The sequence below is a fragment of the Pogoniulus pusillus genome, chromosome 8, assembly GCF_015220805.1.
Source record: "Pogoniulus pusillus isolate bPogPus1 chromosome 8, bPogPus1.pri, whole genome shotgun sequence".
In the NCBI taxonomy this organism is placed as follows: Eukaryota; Metazoa; Chordata; class Aves; order Piciformes; family Lybiidae; genus Pogoniulus; species Pogoniulus pusillus.
Window position 1 is genome coordinate 17691058 of NC_087271.1, and position 18240 is coordinate 17709297.

Sequence of the window (18240 nt, forward strand, 5' to 3'; positions counted from 1 at the left end):
CAGAGAAGGGCAACAAAGCTGGTAAAGGGTCTGGTGAAGAGCAGCTAAGGGAACTGTGGTTGTTTAGTCCGGAGAAAAGGAAGCTAAGGGGAGGCATTCTGGCTCTCTATAACTCCCTGAAAGAAGGTTGGAGTCAGATAGGGTTGGTCTATTCTCCGAGGGCACAAACAGAAATGGCCTGAAGTTGTACTAGGGGATATTCAGGATGGACATGAGGGAATATTTCTTCCCCAAAAAGCCTTGCCAGACCCTGGCCTAGGCCGGCTGGGACAGTGGTGGAATCCCCATCCCTGAAGATGTTTCAGTGCCATGTAGATGTGGAGCTGAGGGCCATGGTTTAGTGGTGACCTGGCAGTGCTGGGTTAATGGTTGACTTGATGATCTTAAGGGTGATTTCCAGCATAAGGAATTCTGTGATTCTTTTCCAGATACTTTAAAGTGAGTCTTTGGGGCAGTGTGAGAGCTGCATGTCAGAATGCACTTGTCTCTTGGAGTGAGTGTCAGCAGTGACGTGTGGCATGAAATAAACACAGATTTGAATTAAACCCCATCACTTCCTGCCTGTGCTTCCAGACATGGATCGTGTTAGTTGCTAACAAGGTATCCAGCTGCCATTACTAATAGATTGTGATGGGAGCAGTGGGACAGTTAGCTAACATCCTGAAAAGTCATTATTTGTCCCTAAGAGGTTGGTCCTCAGGATTCCTTGGAAATGATTTCTTTAGTATGAGGGTGGTTAATTTGCAGTCTCCAGCTCTTCTCCATCTGGTTTTGCCCAAAGGTAAACATGCTATTTTGTGCAACCCATCCTTTATTGAGCCATCTTAGTCTTGAGATTCTTTAGTCAACAAAAAAATGAACAATGTTTTTGCTCACTTGGTGGGGGCTGTCATTTTTTGAAGTGGTTACATTTTAATGCAGATAGGAAAAGCCCCAGCACTACACTGCTGAGAAATGTGAAGTCTTTCCCTGGCTGGAGATGACTCTGGGGAGATCTCAGGGAGCAAGTTGCCTGTAATTTCAACAAGGAGTCCAGGCAGAGTGAACAAGCCCACGCAGAGCTCTACAGCATCATGGTGTGGCTGATTTTGGTGTTTAACTTAACATCTCTTCTCAACATTACAACCTGATGGTGGTGGAGTCATATCATAGAATCATGGAATGGCTTACATTGGAGGGGACCTTAGAGATCATCTGCCCCACTATGGGCTGGGACACCTCTTTACTAGATTTGGTTGCCCAAGGAAGGCCTTATCCAATATGTCCTTACACACCTCCAGGGAGGAAACATCCACAACCTTCCATGATAACTTATTCCAAAGTCTCACCGCCCTCATACTAAAGAACTTCTTCCTAAGATCCAGTCTAAACCTACTCTCCTTTAGCTTAAAACCATTTCCCCTTGTCCCTGTTGCTAGACACCTTTATGAAAAGTCCCTCTGAAGCCTTCCTGTAGGCTCCCCACAGGTACTGGAAGGCAGCTATAAAGTCTCTCCAGAGTCTTCTCTTCTCCAGGTTGAACAACCTCAACTCCCTCAGTCTATCCTTACAGCAGAAGTGTTTCAGCCCTTGGATCATTTTTGTGGCACTTCTCTGGACTCATTCCAACGGCTCTGTGTCCTTCTTACGCTGGGGATGCCAGAACTAGATGCAGTGTTTTAGGTGGGTCTAGTGAAGAGGACAGGAGCCCTTTCTCTCTGATGGTGGTGAGCTCTGATTAAGTGGGCATGAGACCTTTCTAGCTCTCTGTCCATATGTTTCTCTCTTGTCATGAAGAGCGAGGATAGTGCAGATCATCAAAAGCTCTTTGCACATATCTGTGTCTTTAATCAAAACAACAGCACCAGCCAAATGCTGCTGATTGTGCTGTTTATGAGAAAATACCAAAACCACTCAGGCATTTGCATCCAGTGAGGAGTCCAGAGCAAGGAAGTGATCTGCCTCTTCTTGTTCCCGCTGTATCAGCATTATTCATTTCCCTTAGTGCTCAGTGGTTTGAGCTGTTGCCACAATTAAAGATGTCTCTCCAGTGATGAGCAAGTCCACAGCTGGGTGTGTGAAGTGGGAATGGAGGAGGGCAGGTGCAGTTAAACATTTTCTGTGACGAAAGTCTGAGGTATGTACAGCATTTGTGAAGAGATGAGAGAGAATCTGTGTACAGAGTGCTCTGGGACTCCCTGAAGCAAAAACTTGAAGCTTCTGTGTTTGCATCTACATGGTAGGAAGTTTGCAACTTCAATATTTTTATTTCCCCCACAGTATTTATAAATTAAAAGGCTGACCAGCCTTGGTGAACTTGGTTGAAACTGCGTTTATTCTATGCAATTTTTAAAGTGCACAGAGGGCAGTTAATTATTGCCCAGTATATGTCATCTTCTTTTCTCTCCACCACCTTGAGTCTGCATTTGAGAAGGGGTCAAAAAATGTTGGTGCCTTAGTAACTTGACTTCTTCACTGGTAGCCTCATACATCTCAACCAGCAGCTGAGGGAGTTTCTCCTCCCCCTCTGCTCTGCCCTAGTCAGGCCACAGTTGGAGGACTGAGTCCATCTCTGTGTTCCCCAGAGCTAGAGAGACAGGGAACTGCTGGGAAGAGTCCAGTAGAGGATGAAAAGATGCTGAGAGAAGTGGAGCATCTCTGTGAAGAGAAAAAGGCTGAGAGCCCTGGGGCTGTTGACCCTGCAGAAGAGCAGCCTGAGAGGGGATCTGATCAATGCTCAGCAGGCGATAAAGGGTAGGAGGCAAAAAGATGGGGCCAGATTCTTTTCAGTGGTGTCCAGTGATAGGACAAGGGGCAACAGGCACAAGCCGGAACTCAGGAGGTCCCATCTGGACAGGAGGAGAAAGCTCTTTGGTGAGAGGGTGCTGGAGCTCTGGAGCAGGCTACCCAGAGAGGTTGTGGAGATTCCAAACTCCCTCCTGGCCATTGTGATGCTGGGCAAGTTGCTGTGGGTTCCCCTGTTTTAGCAGGGGGGTTGGACTGGATGATCTCCAGAGGTCCTTTCCAACCTCCACCATGATGTAATTCTGGGATTCTTGGGTCAGTTTAAGATGCATGTGTGCTGTGCTGGTGGCTGTAGATCAAACTAACTTTAGTGTGTGCCAGTTTAACAAGACATTGTTTTTACTGATAGGTAGTAAAGTTAAGCAGGGAGTAATCAATAATGATCACTTTTTGCATATTCCAAAGTTCAGTTTGATAAGAAATGCTTCTTGTAGAGCCTGTAGTCTGAGCTCCAGCTATGTAAAAGGAAACTGTGTGACTCTACAAGAATCCTAGACCAGAGAAGTCAGTGCCTGAGGTTTTCTTATGCTTTTGCATAAAGGACTGGTTTACTTACTTGTCACTCAGAAATTTATTAAGGAATTTATTAGTGAGTTCTCAAGAAATTATTCCTGTACCTGAAGGGCAAATCTCTGAACTTGTGAGAAGTTCACAGCAGAAGTAAAACCTCTGCTTATTTGAGCAGCAATACAATCAAGCCACCCTCAAGTATGGTTAGACCAATACAATTTGTGAACAAAAAGCAATCTCATGTAGGCAAGAACAGCACTGCTCACAGTGAGCTCCAGCTCTCAGGAGCACTTGACTGGTTTTGTACTGCTACAGTTTCTGAAAGTGGATCCAGTCACCTACAGAGCTGGTGATTTTAAGCCTACAGACAAGTATTTTTCTTGTTCTTAGTTAGTTTTCACTTCTAAGTTATGAAAGGTTTTCTTAGGTCCCAAATATGAGGACCCTACAAATCCAGAGATGGAGGCTCTAAGCAAACCCTGACTTGGGGCTGCTGTGGCTACATCCCTGTAGAACAGAATTATTTTGAATTGGGTGGAAAGAAAATAGATTGGATTAGGAGAGTTTGAGTTTGCTTCCTGTGGTCATAACTTGAAATTTCCTTGTGGTAACCAGTTCCATCTGTCCGTGGTTTTTGTTGCTGCTAATTGTTGTTATAAGAGGATGGCTTAAAAGTGCTTTGTTCTAATGTCTCTTTGTCTCCACGAACCCCAGTCCTTCCAGCATGCACCCTGTAAGGGCGTAGACAGAAAATCAGTGCCCATTCATACTGTTGGAGGAGAATCATAGGATTGTTCAGATCTATTAGGTAAAAACAAAAGAATTTGAGCATACAGGTTTGATTTTTCAGTTTGCTGCAAGCAGAAACAATGGTTTGCCCCAAACTGGATGTTAGTCCTGTTACTGCCTTGGTGGTGAGAGGGTTTGTGCTCTCCATCCTAATGACTCTCTCTCATTGGAGACTTTTTCCTCTTGCTTTAAGGGACAACCTTCTGGGGAAGAAATTTTTCCTAATATCCAATTCTAGCCTCCCCTAGTGCAACTTGGAAGAGCCCTTTAAGGATCAAGTGCAGCCATTAATCCAGCACTACAAAGTCATCAATAAACTATGGCCCTCAGTACCACATCTCCACAGCTTTTCAACCTCTCCAAGGATGGGAACTCCACCAGTGTCCTGGGTAGCCTGGTCCAGGGCTTGACAACTCTTTTGGGGAAGAAATTATTCCTCATGTCCCATTTAAGCCTCTCCTGGTGCAACTTGAAGCTGTTTCCTCTTGTCCTGTCACTTGTTCCTTGGGAGAAGAGACTAACCCCAACTGTCTTCAACATTGTCTCAGGGAGCTGTAGAGAGCCAGAAGGTCTCCCCTCAGCCTCCTTCAGGCTGAGCAACTCCAGTTCACTCAGCTGCTCCTCACCAGACCTGTTTTCCAGACCTTTCACCAGCTTCCTTGCTATTCCTTGGACCTGCTCCACACATAGCTGCAGCTTACTGAATTTCAATTTCTTGATTAAAATCTTCAGCCAGAGGAATGGTGCTTGGATTTTGTACCACTTTTGATCGCAATATTTTTGGGCCTCCACTGTGTGATAGTGTTGACATATAGGTGTGTATGAAAAATCTGTAACACCAGGGCAGTGGACAATATGCAACTACACAAAGAACCTGAAGCACAAATGTAAGTTGCACTGAGCTAAATGTCAAGCATTACACTGGCACTGAGTGAATGATGCAGAGATGGAAAGCAGTGATTGATGTGCTGTTGATATTAAGTGGGTCAGTAGCTTTTGATGTAGCTGCTTTGTGTGTAATTCACTGGGTTTAGTCTCAAAATATTGAACAAAGTCCCAGTTTCTCTCCCAGACTCATTTCCTGTCAGCTTTCATGCCAGAAAGCCTAAGTGAAGTTTTTTGCCCAGAATAGCATGTTTTTCAGTCCTCATTTGCAGTTTGATGTAATTTGTTAGGAACAGGTTGACGGACAAAAATTCTTTGATAGGAGTTAAACAGGTTCTTTTCAAGTACTAGAATAATCACACCATAGGTTCATAGAATGGTTTGGGTTGGAAGGGACCTTAAAGATCCTCTAGTTCCATACCCCCTGCCACAGGCAGAGGACACCTTCCACTAGACCAGGTTGCTTAAGACCTCATTCAACATGCCCTTGGACACCTCCAAGGAGGGGGTGTTCACAACCTTCCGGGGCAACCTGTTCATTAGTCAGATGCCATCAAAATACTCAAGGTCACAAAAGTATTAACAAGTAAAACTGGCCTATGTACATTATATGAAAACCACAGTTAAGTCTTTGAAAGTGTCAGAAGTGTTTCCAGTTACTTATAACCATTTAAACCCCTTTTAAATTTTATGATAGTTTAATTCTGTTTTATCATCATTAGAAGTCTATGCATGTGAATACTTCCTGAAATACAGTTGTGAATGTGTTTGAATTACTTAACCTAACCAAAATGTAACAGACCTTCAGGCTCTCATGTTCCTTCCCCGTTTGCAATGTAAATCCTCAAGTGTTGGTCCAGAAAGCAGGTTTACAATCTTTTTCATAAAACCATGAAGAGGACATCTTCTTCCTTCAAGACACTTGGAATAAAGTTTTCAAAAGTGAAAGGTGAAATAAACAATAGTCCTGGTGCAAGAGTCTGCAGCAGGAAAAGGTTTGTTTCAACAACAGGAGGAGACAGTTCCTGATGGCATGCTGGATACTAGGCTGGAACATCTACTGTTTAAATTCAGATGAAAGAGAACACAGTTATGATCCAGTATTCCAAGGAATATTGTGGGGGAAAATGCAACATACCATTGTAGAGAATAGATGTGATCCAGCCATGAGGAGCTCACCACCCAGAGTTTTATGTTTCTCAGTTTTCTTGGACCTTTCAAGTATGTATAAATTGGAGTTTCTGTTCTGGTAGGGCCTCACCACGGATCCAATGGAAAGCAGCTCTGCAGGAACCAGCACCTCCCAGCAATGTGCACCAGATGGGAATGAATCTGATAGTGAAGTGGTAACAATCACAGCTATGCCTCGAAAGGAAATAAGGCAAACACGGCAGGATTATGCGAACGCAAATGGACAATCACTTTTAGCCTGGCTCTTGAGCTGCTGGGATGGAGGGGCAGACACGGTGGATTTAGATCAGAGGGAAGCTAAGCAGTGGAGTCCTTGTCAAGGGATGGAGGTGTGGATAAAGAGCTAGGGAGGCTGGATGGCACACACACCCACTCTGGGCCAGACTCCTCACAGCTGTGAAACATAGGTACCCATCCAAGGAGGACGTGATCTTCCACCCTTTTAAGTGGGCTAATACAGAACAGGGGATCACGTGCTTGAGGCAAATGGCTGTACAAGAAATCATCTATGGAAATGTCTAACTGCCTCTGGGCCTTGATGATGTCCAGATGAAGCCAGCCCTCTTAAAGAAATTGACCCAAGGTGTCTCTTCCACATATGCACACGCATTGGGAGGACTGCTTTTGGGCAGAGACCTGAACAATATATCTTCCAACTGGTTGGGAGTTTGTTAATGACCTGAGGCAGTTTGAAGACAGTGTCTCCAGAAAGGCACTGATATAAGCTGTGGAAACCCTTACCTAAGATTTGAATGAGCTTAAGGCCTCTGTCTCTGAACTGCAGAAGGCAGAGGACACTCTTCACCTTCTGAATGGATACAGGTCTCAGCTGTCACAAACACACACCGCTGTGCTGCTCCTCCTCTTCCTCATAGGGGACCAGTCCAAGCCAGACGGGGGACATCTAGGGGCTCACTATGGAGAACACTATGTGAACATGGGGAAAACATGGACAGATGGCATGGCCAGCCCACCTCAGCTGGGCCAGAGTGAGGGAACTACAGGGTGAAAACACAGGGAATAACTCCTTCAGAAGAGGGGTGCTCCAGTGTCCTGCAGACAATCCTCTTGCCCAAGAGGTGGTCCTGCCAGTAGCTCAGCTCCATGCACCTCATGTGGTTAACAATGTTCAGCATTGGAAGTGTCCTGTCTCCAGCCAGGCAGAGGACAGGGACAATGGAGTATACTGGGATGTGTTTGTGAAATGGCCTGGCACTTCTGAAGCAGAGAAGCACCGAGCTTTGGTAGACACTGCTGCCCAATGCACTCTGATACTCTTGATCCATAGAGGTACAGAAACCATTTCAATCTCAGAAGTCACAGGGGGGCCACAAGAGTTGACTGTGCTGCAGGCTGAGATAAGCCTCACCGGGAGTGTGTGGGAAAAGCACACCATAGTGACTGGCCCTGAGGCACCTTGCATCCTGGGGATTGACCTTCTATGGGGAGGGTATTTTAAAGACCCAAAAGGGAACAAGTGGGCATTTGGCATAGCAGCTGTAGAGACTGCCGATAAAGAGCAGCTGTCTATCATGCCTGGCTTGTCAGATGACCCTTCCGTGGTTGGCACCCACAAGGTGAGGGATGTAAAGTTACCAATTGCTTCTCGCATAGTACATTGCAGGCAATACCACACCAATCGAGACTCCCTGCTGCCTATACAGCAGCTGATTCGCCACCTGGAGCAGCAGCTTACCATCAGCAAGGGCCACTCACCCTTCAACAGCCCGATATGGCCAGTGCGGAAGGAGAATGGGGAATGGAGACTGACTGTGGACTTCAGAGGCCTGAATGACAGTGCAGCTGTGCCTGACATGTTGGAGCTGCAGTATGAACTGGAAACGAAGGAGGCCAAATGGTATGCCACAATACACATTGCTAATGCTTTCTTCTCCATCCCCATTGCAGAAGAATGTAGGCCACAGTTTGCTTTCACCTAGAGAGGTGTCCAATACCAGTGGAATAGATTGCTGCAAGGATGGAAACACAGCCATAAAATCTGCCATAGTATGATCCAGACAGCACTGGAGAAGGGTGGAGCTCCTGAACACCTGCAATTCGTTTATTACATTATTGTATGGGGTGAAACAGCAGAAGAGGTCTTCAAGAAGGGGGAGAAAATCATCAATATCCTTTTAGATGCTGCTTTTGCCATAAAGAGAAGCAAAGTGAAAGGGCCTGCCAGAGAAATCCAGTTTCTAGGAGTTCCATGGCAAGATGGCTGACGCCATATCCCTATGGATGTGGTGAATAAGGTAGCCACTATGGTGGAACCCACTGACCAGAAGGAGACACAATCCTTCCTGGGGTTTGTGGGCTTTTGGAAGATGCACATTCCCAAGTACAGCCAAATGGTGAAACTCCTCTTTTACATCTCAAGAAAGAGAAATAACTGAGTGGGGACCTGAGCAGCAGGTGGCATTTGACCAGATCAAACGAGAGGTGCTCCATGCCATGGCCTTGGGACCAGTTAGAACTGGCCCAGAGATTAAGAACATTCTCTACGCAGCAACCAGTGAGAATGGTCCTAGCTGGAGCTTATGGCAGAAAGCTCCTGGTGAAACACGAGGCCGCCCACTCGGGTTCTGGAGCAAGGCATACAAAGGTTCAGAAGCCAACTATACCCCCACAGAGAAGGAAATCCTAGCTGCCTTTGAGGGAGTTAGAGCTGCTTCTGAGGTGATTGGAACGGAGTCACCTCTCCTTTTAGCTCTGAGACTTCCAGTCCTCACTTGGATGTTTAAAGGGAAGGGTTCAACTCCGCACCATGCCACAGATGCCACTTGGAGTAAATGGATGGCTTTAAGAACTCAGAGAGCTCGGATGGGGAGCCTCGAGTGCCCAGGCATTGTGGAGGTCATTACCAACTGGCCAGAAAGCACTGACTTTGGAAAGCCAGCCAACGAGAAGGTAGTGACCTGTGCTGAGGAAGCCCCCCCATACAGTGACCTCCCTGAGGAGGAAAAGGCATATGCTCTCTTCACAGATGGATCCTGCCACCTGGTAGGCAGCAAGCGGAGATGGAAGGCTGCCGTCTGGAACCCTACATGCAGAGTTACAGAGGCAAGAGATGGAGAAGGCGAATCCAGCCAGTATGCTGAGGTGAAAGCCATCCAGCTAGCCCTGGACATTGCAGAGTGAGAGCAGTGGCCAGTGCTCTATATCTACACTAACTCATGGATGGTAGCAAACATCTTATGGGGGTGGCTGAAGGAGTGGAAGAGAAATGACTGACAGAGAAAGGGGAAGCCTATTTGGGCTGCTGACCTCTGGCAAGACATTTCTGCATGCCTGGACAAACTGCTAGTTAAAATCAGATACATCAGTGCTCACATCCCAAAGAGCAGAGCCACTGAAGAGCAACAGCACAACCACCAAGCTGACTTGGCTGCCCACATCTCCCACATAGACCTGGACTGGAAACACAAAGGTGAACTGTTCTAGCTCAGCAGGTGCATGAGATTCCACATACCAGTGGGCCCATGACAGGTCAGTGGATGTACCCATGGATGCCATAGCCCAGGTTATCCATGATTGTGACATCTGCACTGCCATAAAGCAAGCTAAGTGCAGGAAACCTTTGTGGTATGGGGGATGGTGGTCAAAGTACAAGTATGGGGAGGCCTGGCAGATTGATTACATCACTCTGCCTCAGTCTCACAGTGGCAAACAGTGTGTGTTAACCACGGTGGAGGCAAGCATGGGATGGCTGGAAACCTACCCAGTACCTCATGCCACTGCCTGTAACACCATTCTGGGCCTGCAGAGACACATCCTGTGAAGACATGGTACCCCAGAGAGAATTGAGTCAGACAACGGGACCCATTTCAAGAACAACCTCATGAGCAACTGGGCAAAAGAGCATGGGATAGAATGGGTTTAACACATCCCATACTACCCACAAGCTGCAGGAAAGATTGAGCATCACAATGGCCTGCTGAAAAACACCCTAAAAGTTTGAGGGGTAGAACTTAAAAAAACTGGGAGAAACACCTAGCAGAAGCCTCCTGGCTGGTGAACAGCAGGGGATCAGTCAACAGAGATGGTTCTGCTCAGTCTGCCCTACTGCCCATAGTTGAAGGAGATGGAGTTCCTGTGGTCTGTGAAAGGAATCTACTGGGGAAAACTCTGTGGGTTGCTCCTGCTTCTGGGGGCAAACCTATCAAAGGGGTGGCATCTGCTGAGTGTCCTGGTCACACATACTGGGTAATGCTTGAATCTGGCACTACTGAGTGTGTTGCTCAGAGAAACCTCACTCTGGCTGAAAAGGTCTAATCTCAGAGTTGGTTCCATGTAATCTTGTATCATAGTTGTATAATAGTTGTGCAATAATTGTATTACAGTTTATAAGTGGTTATAAGCTTTTTTCTAGTTGCACCCTCACCACCACACATCAGAATCCACACCACACAAGCAGCAATCCAAAGAAAGTCTACATCATCACAACAAGGTATCCAACAGAACCCTGCACCTGTTTCCCTAATGCCCTACAGTTTCCTGAGTTTTCCCACAAGAGAAAGAACTGTTCCTGTTTCCCTGATTCTTCCTCCATGCTCCTGTCCTGCTCACACCTCACCTCACCAACCTGCACCAGAGAAGCACATCACCTTGGGATACAGCCGGGAACCAAGAAGGACTTAAGAGCTCTCAATACATGGACACATTTTCCTATCTTTGGAAAAGGAGACTGCAGGAAGGTGGAAATGGTCTAACCAAGGGGTGGAATGTAAAGGGTTAACCCACATGGGGAGTGCTCTTGAACCTAACTCCAAGTGGTGTTGACCCCTCCCCGGGCATGGGTGTGAACACTACCAGGTGTGGTAATTAGCCCAGTCCCACTTCCCGTCTGAGATCCATAAAAGCAGAGGGACTTTCTGTTTTCACTCTCTCACCCCTGCCTCCGTGCTTACCAGCATCACCATTCCTGTTCCCTGATGCTCTTTGTTTCACCAGCACCCACGAGATGGACAAACCCATGCCCATCAGATCTGGTTGTATTTATGTATTTTGTATCTTGTCTTCCCTTCCCTATATATTTGTAACTTCCCTACCTCATATATCTCTTATTGTTAAACTTTTCTTAACTTCCAAATCGAAGTGAGATTACTTATTTGGGTGTGCTTACCTTTTGTCTCTCCACATCTAATTCCTTTTCTTTGGGAAAGAAGGGAGAAGAGGGAAGGGCATCCTACAAATTGTTATTGGTTCTATTAACTATATTTGAGTCTGTGGGAAATCCAAAATAGACCTGAGACACTAACCCATTGTGTGAAATCATTCTTTTCCACTAAAATATCCCAAGACTAGTTTGCCCTGTGCCTGCTGGGCAGGGCTAAGGGGGTGATGTCAGAGTGCTAACCCAGCTGTTGTCATTTCAGATTCGATGGCAATTTCAACACCAACGTTTCAAGGACTATCAGCTGCGATAGGCTGTCTACCACAGTCAACAGCAGAGCCTTCAATCCTGGACGTGACTTAAATTCTGGTAAGCAGCACTTTGGGTTTTTTTCCTTAAGTGTTATGTTTTGGGTTTTTTTCCACTAGGCTTCACCATTTCCTTGGCACAGAGAATTAGCACTGATCACCATAGCAACCAGCTTTTATTTCTCCTTGCAACTGTCACACACTGCTCTTAATTTGAGATTTCGTGATTGAAAGATGATACCTAAAGTAATGCCCTTAGTCTAAGTACTTCATGGAAATGTCAGGAAGATTTTATTGCAGCTTACCATGAATAATTTTGTTGTGGTTTATGCACTTCCTATTTCTCCTCTTTTTTTTTTATATACCAAGGCACTTTCCTTCCTAGGCCTGTCTGCTTTGGCATGAGCAATGTCAGCTGCTGAAGGGACCGTGCAAATAAGTTTCTCTGATCTTCTTAGCTGAGTTCAGCTAATGTGAGGCTGTTTGCAGAGATATGCAAAAGCTACAAACATAAGGACATCCAAAAATATTTCCTTTCTTTGTCTTGTCAGGGCATTTCCATCTTGACAGTCAGTGCATTTGCTTGACATGCTTAAAGAACTAGAAATATACTTAGAACCCAAACACATCTGACTTATCCCTGAGAAATTCAGATTTTGCTCCTCCAGAGCAGCAAGGTTTTCTTTGACTTGAATTAATACATGGGTTTCAGGTGGTCTTTCTCAGTCCTAGTTTTGTCCAGATGTTCCATCTCTCTTTTCCACTTTATGATTATTTTAGCCTTGTTTTACGTCATACTGCCTTCATGTTGTGGATTAGAGAACACCTTTGCTTTGGTTGTGGATTTCATTTAGCCTGAGTTTTGAGGGGTTATTTTTAGAACTTAATTACTTGCCTGATGCAGACTGGAGAGAATTTGTGTTTATTATTTTAATTTTCATGTGTCTTTTGTAATGAAATCATAGAATCAACCAGGTTGGAAGAGACCTCCAAGATCATCCAGTCCAACCTAGCACCCAGCCCTAGCCAGTCAACCAGACCATGGCACCAAGTGCTTCATCCAGTCTCTTCTTGAACACCCCCAGGGATGGTGACTCCACCACCTCCCTGGGTAGCCCATTCCAATGCCAGTCACTCTCTGTGAAGAACTTCCTCCTAACATCCAGCCCATACCTACCATGGCGCAACATGAGACTGTGTCCCCTTGTTCTATTGGTGGTTGCCTGGGAGAAGAGGCCAATCCCCTCCTGCCTACAACCTCCCTTCAGGTAGTTGCAGACAGCAATGAGGTCACCCCTGAGCCTCCTCTTCTCCAGGCTAAACAACCCCAGCTCCCTCAGCCTTTGGTAACTTGACTGATGAAGGGGCAGACACCCACAGATCTACCCTTACCATGCAGTATTTGTGTATCTTAGAATCATGGAATTGTTTTGGGTGGAAAAGGCCTTCAAGGTCAAGTTCAACCCTCAGCCTAAGAACGCCACAGCCATTAAACAATGTTCCCAGATGCCATGTCCACATGTTTCTTGAACGGTGACTCCACCACCTCCCTGGGCAAAATACCTTGAAACAAATAGGATGCAAGAACTTCAGTCTTTTCTCTTGCTGTGTCCCTTAAAGCTCTGCTTCCTGGCTTTCTGATACCACCTAAAAGTAAAAACCAAAATCCAAGGAGCCTGTCGTCTCACTCAGTGTTGCCCAGCAACAGGGCAAGGGGTGATGGGCACAATCTGGAACCCAAGAGGTTCCATCTGAACATGGGTAAACATTTCTTTGCCGTGAGAGTGTCAGAGCCCTCGGGCAAGCTACCCAGAGAGGTTTTAGAGTCTGCTTCTCTGGAGATATTTCAAACCCTCCCAAACAGTCCCTGTGGGTTCGTTTCCATCTCATCCACAGTATACCACATCTTGAATGCAGGTGCTGGCTAGCCAAGCTCATTTCCTGACATACATCACATCACATCACCATAATTTGTGTGGTGTTTTCCATCCTAAAGATAAGCAGTCTTTCTTCACATTCTGGGATTTGCTGGGCTTTGTTTTGCTCAGAAACTATCCCTTTGATAAAGAAAAACCCAGCCAATGTTTATAATGCTTAAAATCACATTCAGTTGTTTTAAAATAATTCTGAAAGCAAATTTTCAGGCACTGTTGAAAAAGCAAAGCCTTGAATGAACCACTTGATTTTTTTTTTAATGTAAGTATAAAAAGAATAATCCTTTTACTGCTGCAAAAGATGGTTGGAAAAAAAAAACCCTGAAGAAATATTTTTCTCTTCTTGAGTGGTGGTGAACAAATAAACTATAATTTCCCATAAATGTTTCTGGTTTGAATTCTCACAGAAACAAAGTAAGAGCACGTTCAAGCTTCTCACTGTCCTGGCTTGACAGGAACTCCTGAGTGTCTCCTCTTCCCTTGCCGCTGGCTTGAAAGCTTCCTGATGAAAGGAGTGCCTTCAAAAAATGACATTGGCAGTAAAGGGCAGCAGAGAGAAGAGGGAATTGGAGTGATGGTAAGAACAGGGATGTGCTTCAGGACTGATTGACAGCAGACTCTCCTCTGGCTTTCCTGTTGGCAGCTCTCAGAAACACAGCCTTTGGGGGCAGTTTTTTATCAGTGAGAAAAAGCCTCTAAGAGAGAAATGGAATGGAAGGAGTGGATTGATGCAGAAAAATGAGATGGAAATAGGTTTATTTGAGGAACAGGAGTTGATACTGGATATACACCTAGTGAAAGTAACTGGTAACAGGACGAGAGAAAAAGGTCTTAAATTGTGCCAGGGGAGGTTTAGGTTGAATATTAGGAACAATTTCTTTCTTGCAAGAGTGGTCAGGCACTGGAACAGACTGCCCAGGGAGGTGATGGAGTCACCATACCTGGTGATGTTCAAGAAGCCTGTAGATGTGGTGCTTCAGGATATAGTTCAGTGGCTATGGTAGCTGGGATGTGATTGGACTCGATGATCTTAAAGGTCTCTGCCAACCTTAATGCTTCTATGATTTTGTGAAAAAAGCAGTTAAGTTCTCTGTCAGTGAGCTACAAGCAATGCCCTCAGTCTTTACTTCCTTGTGAAAATTACTTGAAAGTCTGTGAGATGATGCTTCCCACCTTCCCTTCCCTGGTCCTCACTTGAGAACATCTAAGCCACCTCAGCCACACAACAGGAGACTGCTGTTGCTTCAGGAAAGGGCTGCTGCCAGGAGGGGGGAGCAGAATAATGCTGCTGTGAAGCTGGGCATGACCCATGTCCAGAGCACTTTCCCTGTATCACTGCAGCAGTATTTGGGGTTTGGAATAAACTGGATGTGGGAAGGCTTAGGGGCAGGAGGCTAGCTGTTTGTTTTTGTGGGTGGAAGGTATTGTGGTGGTGGTGTCTGTAGTTCTTGCTACATGGGCCATGACCACTTGTGCCAAAAGCCAGTCTCTGCCCAGAGGAATTCATGGTCTGGGACATTAGTTAGCTTGAGACAGACTGGGAATGTAAACAGACTTTTGGCCAGAAGGATGGAAGTTTGTCAGCGCACCATCATCTTTATGGCTGTCGGGATAGGAATGGCTTTTAGAATCTCTTCTCTAGTGTCATCTGTCTTATTTCTACAGTGACCTAGTTCTGTGAAACCACTTACCTTAGACCATATGCTGAGCCAGAGCACTTTGCACAGGGCCGTTTCTCCATAAATCATTATCTGTATTCACAACGCTAAACCAGAACCACCTTTGTAAGAGGATAAAGATCAAACAAGAGCAAAGTTCCTCTAAGCTCATATTTTTCTTACATCTCTTGAAAATGTCCTCATGTAGATCTAGCCAGGAGTATCTGTCACACTTTGGGTTCAGCCTGAGTTATTTTTGTGCTCTCAAAAAGCCTGAGAATTGCTGGTTCTCACATCTGAGTGTTTTAATTTTTTTTTCCTCTGCTGCCTTGCTTCACTTCTTTAGTTGTAGAGGCAGGAGCCACAACTTTCAAAAATTATGTCCCATTGTCTTTCCCATTGCATGCAGCTTGGGGAGGACCCTGAGTGCATCAATCTCTTAGTATTGTCTTGGTTGGAAGAGAACTTCAAGGCCATCGAGTCCAACCGTTAACCCAGCACTGCTAGATCACCACTAAACTGTGTTCCTCAGCACCACATCTCCACAGCTTTTTGATCCCCCCCCCAGGAATGGGGACTCCACACTGCTTTGAGCAGCCTGGGCCAGGCCTTGTTTTCCCTTATGGAGAAGATGTCTCCTAATGTCCAACCTGAACCTCTCCTGACATAACTTGAGGCTATTTCCCCTTGTCCTGTCTCTTGTTCCTTGGGAGAAGAGACCAACTCCTACCTGGCTCCAGCCACTTTTCAGGGAGTTGTTGAGAGCTGGAAGCTCTCCCCTTGGTCTCCTTTTCTCCAGGCTAAACTCCAGTTCCATGAGACAATCTTTAAAAGCCTTTTGTGCTAGACACTTCCCCAGTTGGGATATCTCAAGGGTTTGAAAGCCCTCTCCTCCTCCAGCCCAGAAGCAGGAGCTCAGGTACACCATTTTGCTCACAGTTTCCATAATGAGCCCAGCCCTGGGTCATGTTCCTGAGTGGGTTGTGTTGATCATTTCAGTCTTTACACAGACAAAAATAAATCCCATGAGCGTATCCCTTTTCTGGCATGAGTTTGGCAGCTAAAATGACCCAGCCTATACAAAGCTCTCAGGAAAACATATATTTAAGCTCTGCTCAGTTCAGACTCAGTTGCTGTGTTTTAGATGTTGCTCTTGGCCTGTTCTGCACATAGGGTAAGAAAGTGGGATCAGAGTGGTGAGGTTGTAGGTGTTGGAAGGGAAGGGAATTCCCACTGCAGACTCTGCACAAGCCACAGGAACAGAGCCTGGGAGAGCTCCTGGTGTGGAAAACCACCTCGGCTTCTAGTCTGAACGTGGTGTTAAGAATTGAGTACTTGCAGCTCATGAACTTTGGGAAATGCAGGGCTTTTTTGGCAGCGTTCTTTTGGAGCATGGTAATAGAGAAAATAAGCATTCATCTTAGGGAAGAGAGGCAGGAGAAAGAGCAAACCTTAAAAATAATGCTTTTTTTCTGTCTGGATATTGAATGACTTCAGTTTTTTTTAGTGTCTTAGAAAGGGTTTGTTTTATTGTAGTTTGAGTTTTCCATTTGGATTACTTTTAGCTATTGCTACACACTAGATAAGGAAAGAGTCTTCATTCTTCTGATAGAATCATAGCTTTTGGTTAGTTTAAGAGATCTGTCCTCACTGGTATGAATAGATCTTTATGTATTAGATGACAAAATCTTATCCAGAGCCAGTGCATTATGTTATCAGATTCCTCTGGTCTTTTTTTCTTCTTAAATAAACAAGGAACAAGTAAATCTTACTTCTTCTCATCCTTCAAAGTGCCGAAATGTCTGTTCTGACTCAGGCAGCTTTAGCAGAGCGCTGTTCCCCAGCAAGAGGCAGAGACAGTACCAAGTTGCTCAATAAATTCTGTCTGCACCTTCTTTGAGGTGTTGATAATTCAAAATAAGGAGTGCTTTGCTCATGTTCCTTATATTGCTGAACTTTGATAGTTAGAGTGAGTTAAAGTCATAGAATGAGTTGGAAGTGACTTTCAGGATCATGTAGTTTCAACCCCACCCTACCATAGGCAGGGACACCTCCTACTAGAACAGATTGCTCAGGGCCCTGCTCTTGAGCACCTCAAGGGAGGGGCCATGCACAGCCTCCCTGGGTAACCTATTCCAGTGTCTTGCTACCCTCTCTGTAAAGAATTTCTTTCTAATCTCCAGTCTGAATCTCACCTCCTTCAGCTTCAATCCATTGACCCTCATCCTATCACTTCAGGCCCTTGTAAAAAGTCCCTCCCCAGCTTCAGGTACCAGAGGAAGTATTTGGGCAGAAGAGTTAATTCCCCTATTCCAAATCATTTTAATCAAGGAAGCTGGACTTGTTCCTTAAAAGGAAAGGTTTTTTTTTTTCTTCTTTCCCCTCCAGAGTCAAAAGGTCTCTCAGGGAGCGAGCTGGGCTCCATCCTGGCTCGTGCCACCAGCAGAATTTTAATTGGTTTGGAGCTGCAGAGCCTTTTCTTTGTGGGGCAAATGCCTGAGCCAGAATACAGTTTGACTCAGAAAATCCTGGACTGCATTTGAAGGGCTGGAGAGTTAAGAGAATGTCTTCTTGTGTCAAATAAACCCATTCACTTGCGGCTGGTTGTTTCTGGGGAGCACTAAAGGATCTTCATGATGGTTCTTTGTGATGGAGGAGGTACTTGTCAGAAGAGAACTGTAGTGTGTGTTGCACAGAGAATTAAACTTTGCTTTTAATGTGGGGTGAGAACCACGAGGTCTGCAGCTCAGTAAATGCAATGTTAAAGAAGAGGACTTTAAGAAGCTCTTTTATAATGAGCAATTATGTTCAGTAGTTTCTTTTTTTTTCCCCACTGACTGTTTGTGCTCTGCTTTTGAAGATTAATTAGTTAATGATTTGACTATGCTTTGAAGATGGAAAGTGGTATCTAGAAGTGCTAAGTGTTATCATGCCGCATTCCCTTTGAAGTTTTATAAACTCTAGCACATAGGGCTTGCTTTCTAAAAGTCCTTTTTGCCATGTGAGAGATTTATAATTGGAGAGAATGATTCTTCCAAATACTCTCATGCTAATACTTCCAAATG

At 45.3% G+C, this 18240-nt stretch overlaps 1 protein-coding gene across 2 annotated transcripts in view; it reads left to right on the plus strand.

Annotated features, from left to right (window-relative positions):
* Positions 1 to 18240, plus strand: part of CACHD1 (cache domain containing 1) — a 145226-nt gene that overhangs the window by 63067 nt on the left and 63919 nt on the right. For both annotated transcript variants that reach the window (XM_064147405.1, XM_064147406.1), the window contains exon 4: positions 11538 to 11644. In XM_064147405.1, coding sequence (XP_064003475.1) covers positions 11538 to 11644 — 107 coding nt within the window. The remainder of the gene's footprint in view (positions 1 to 11537; positions 11645 to 18240) is intronic.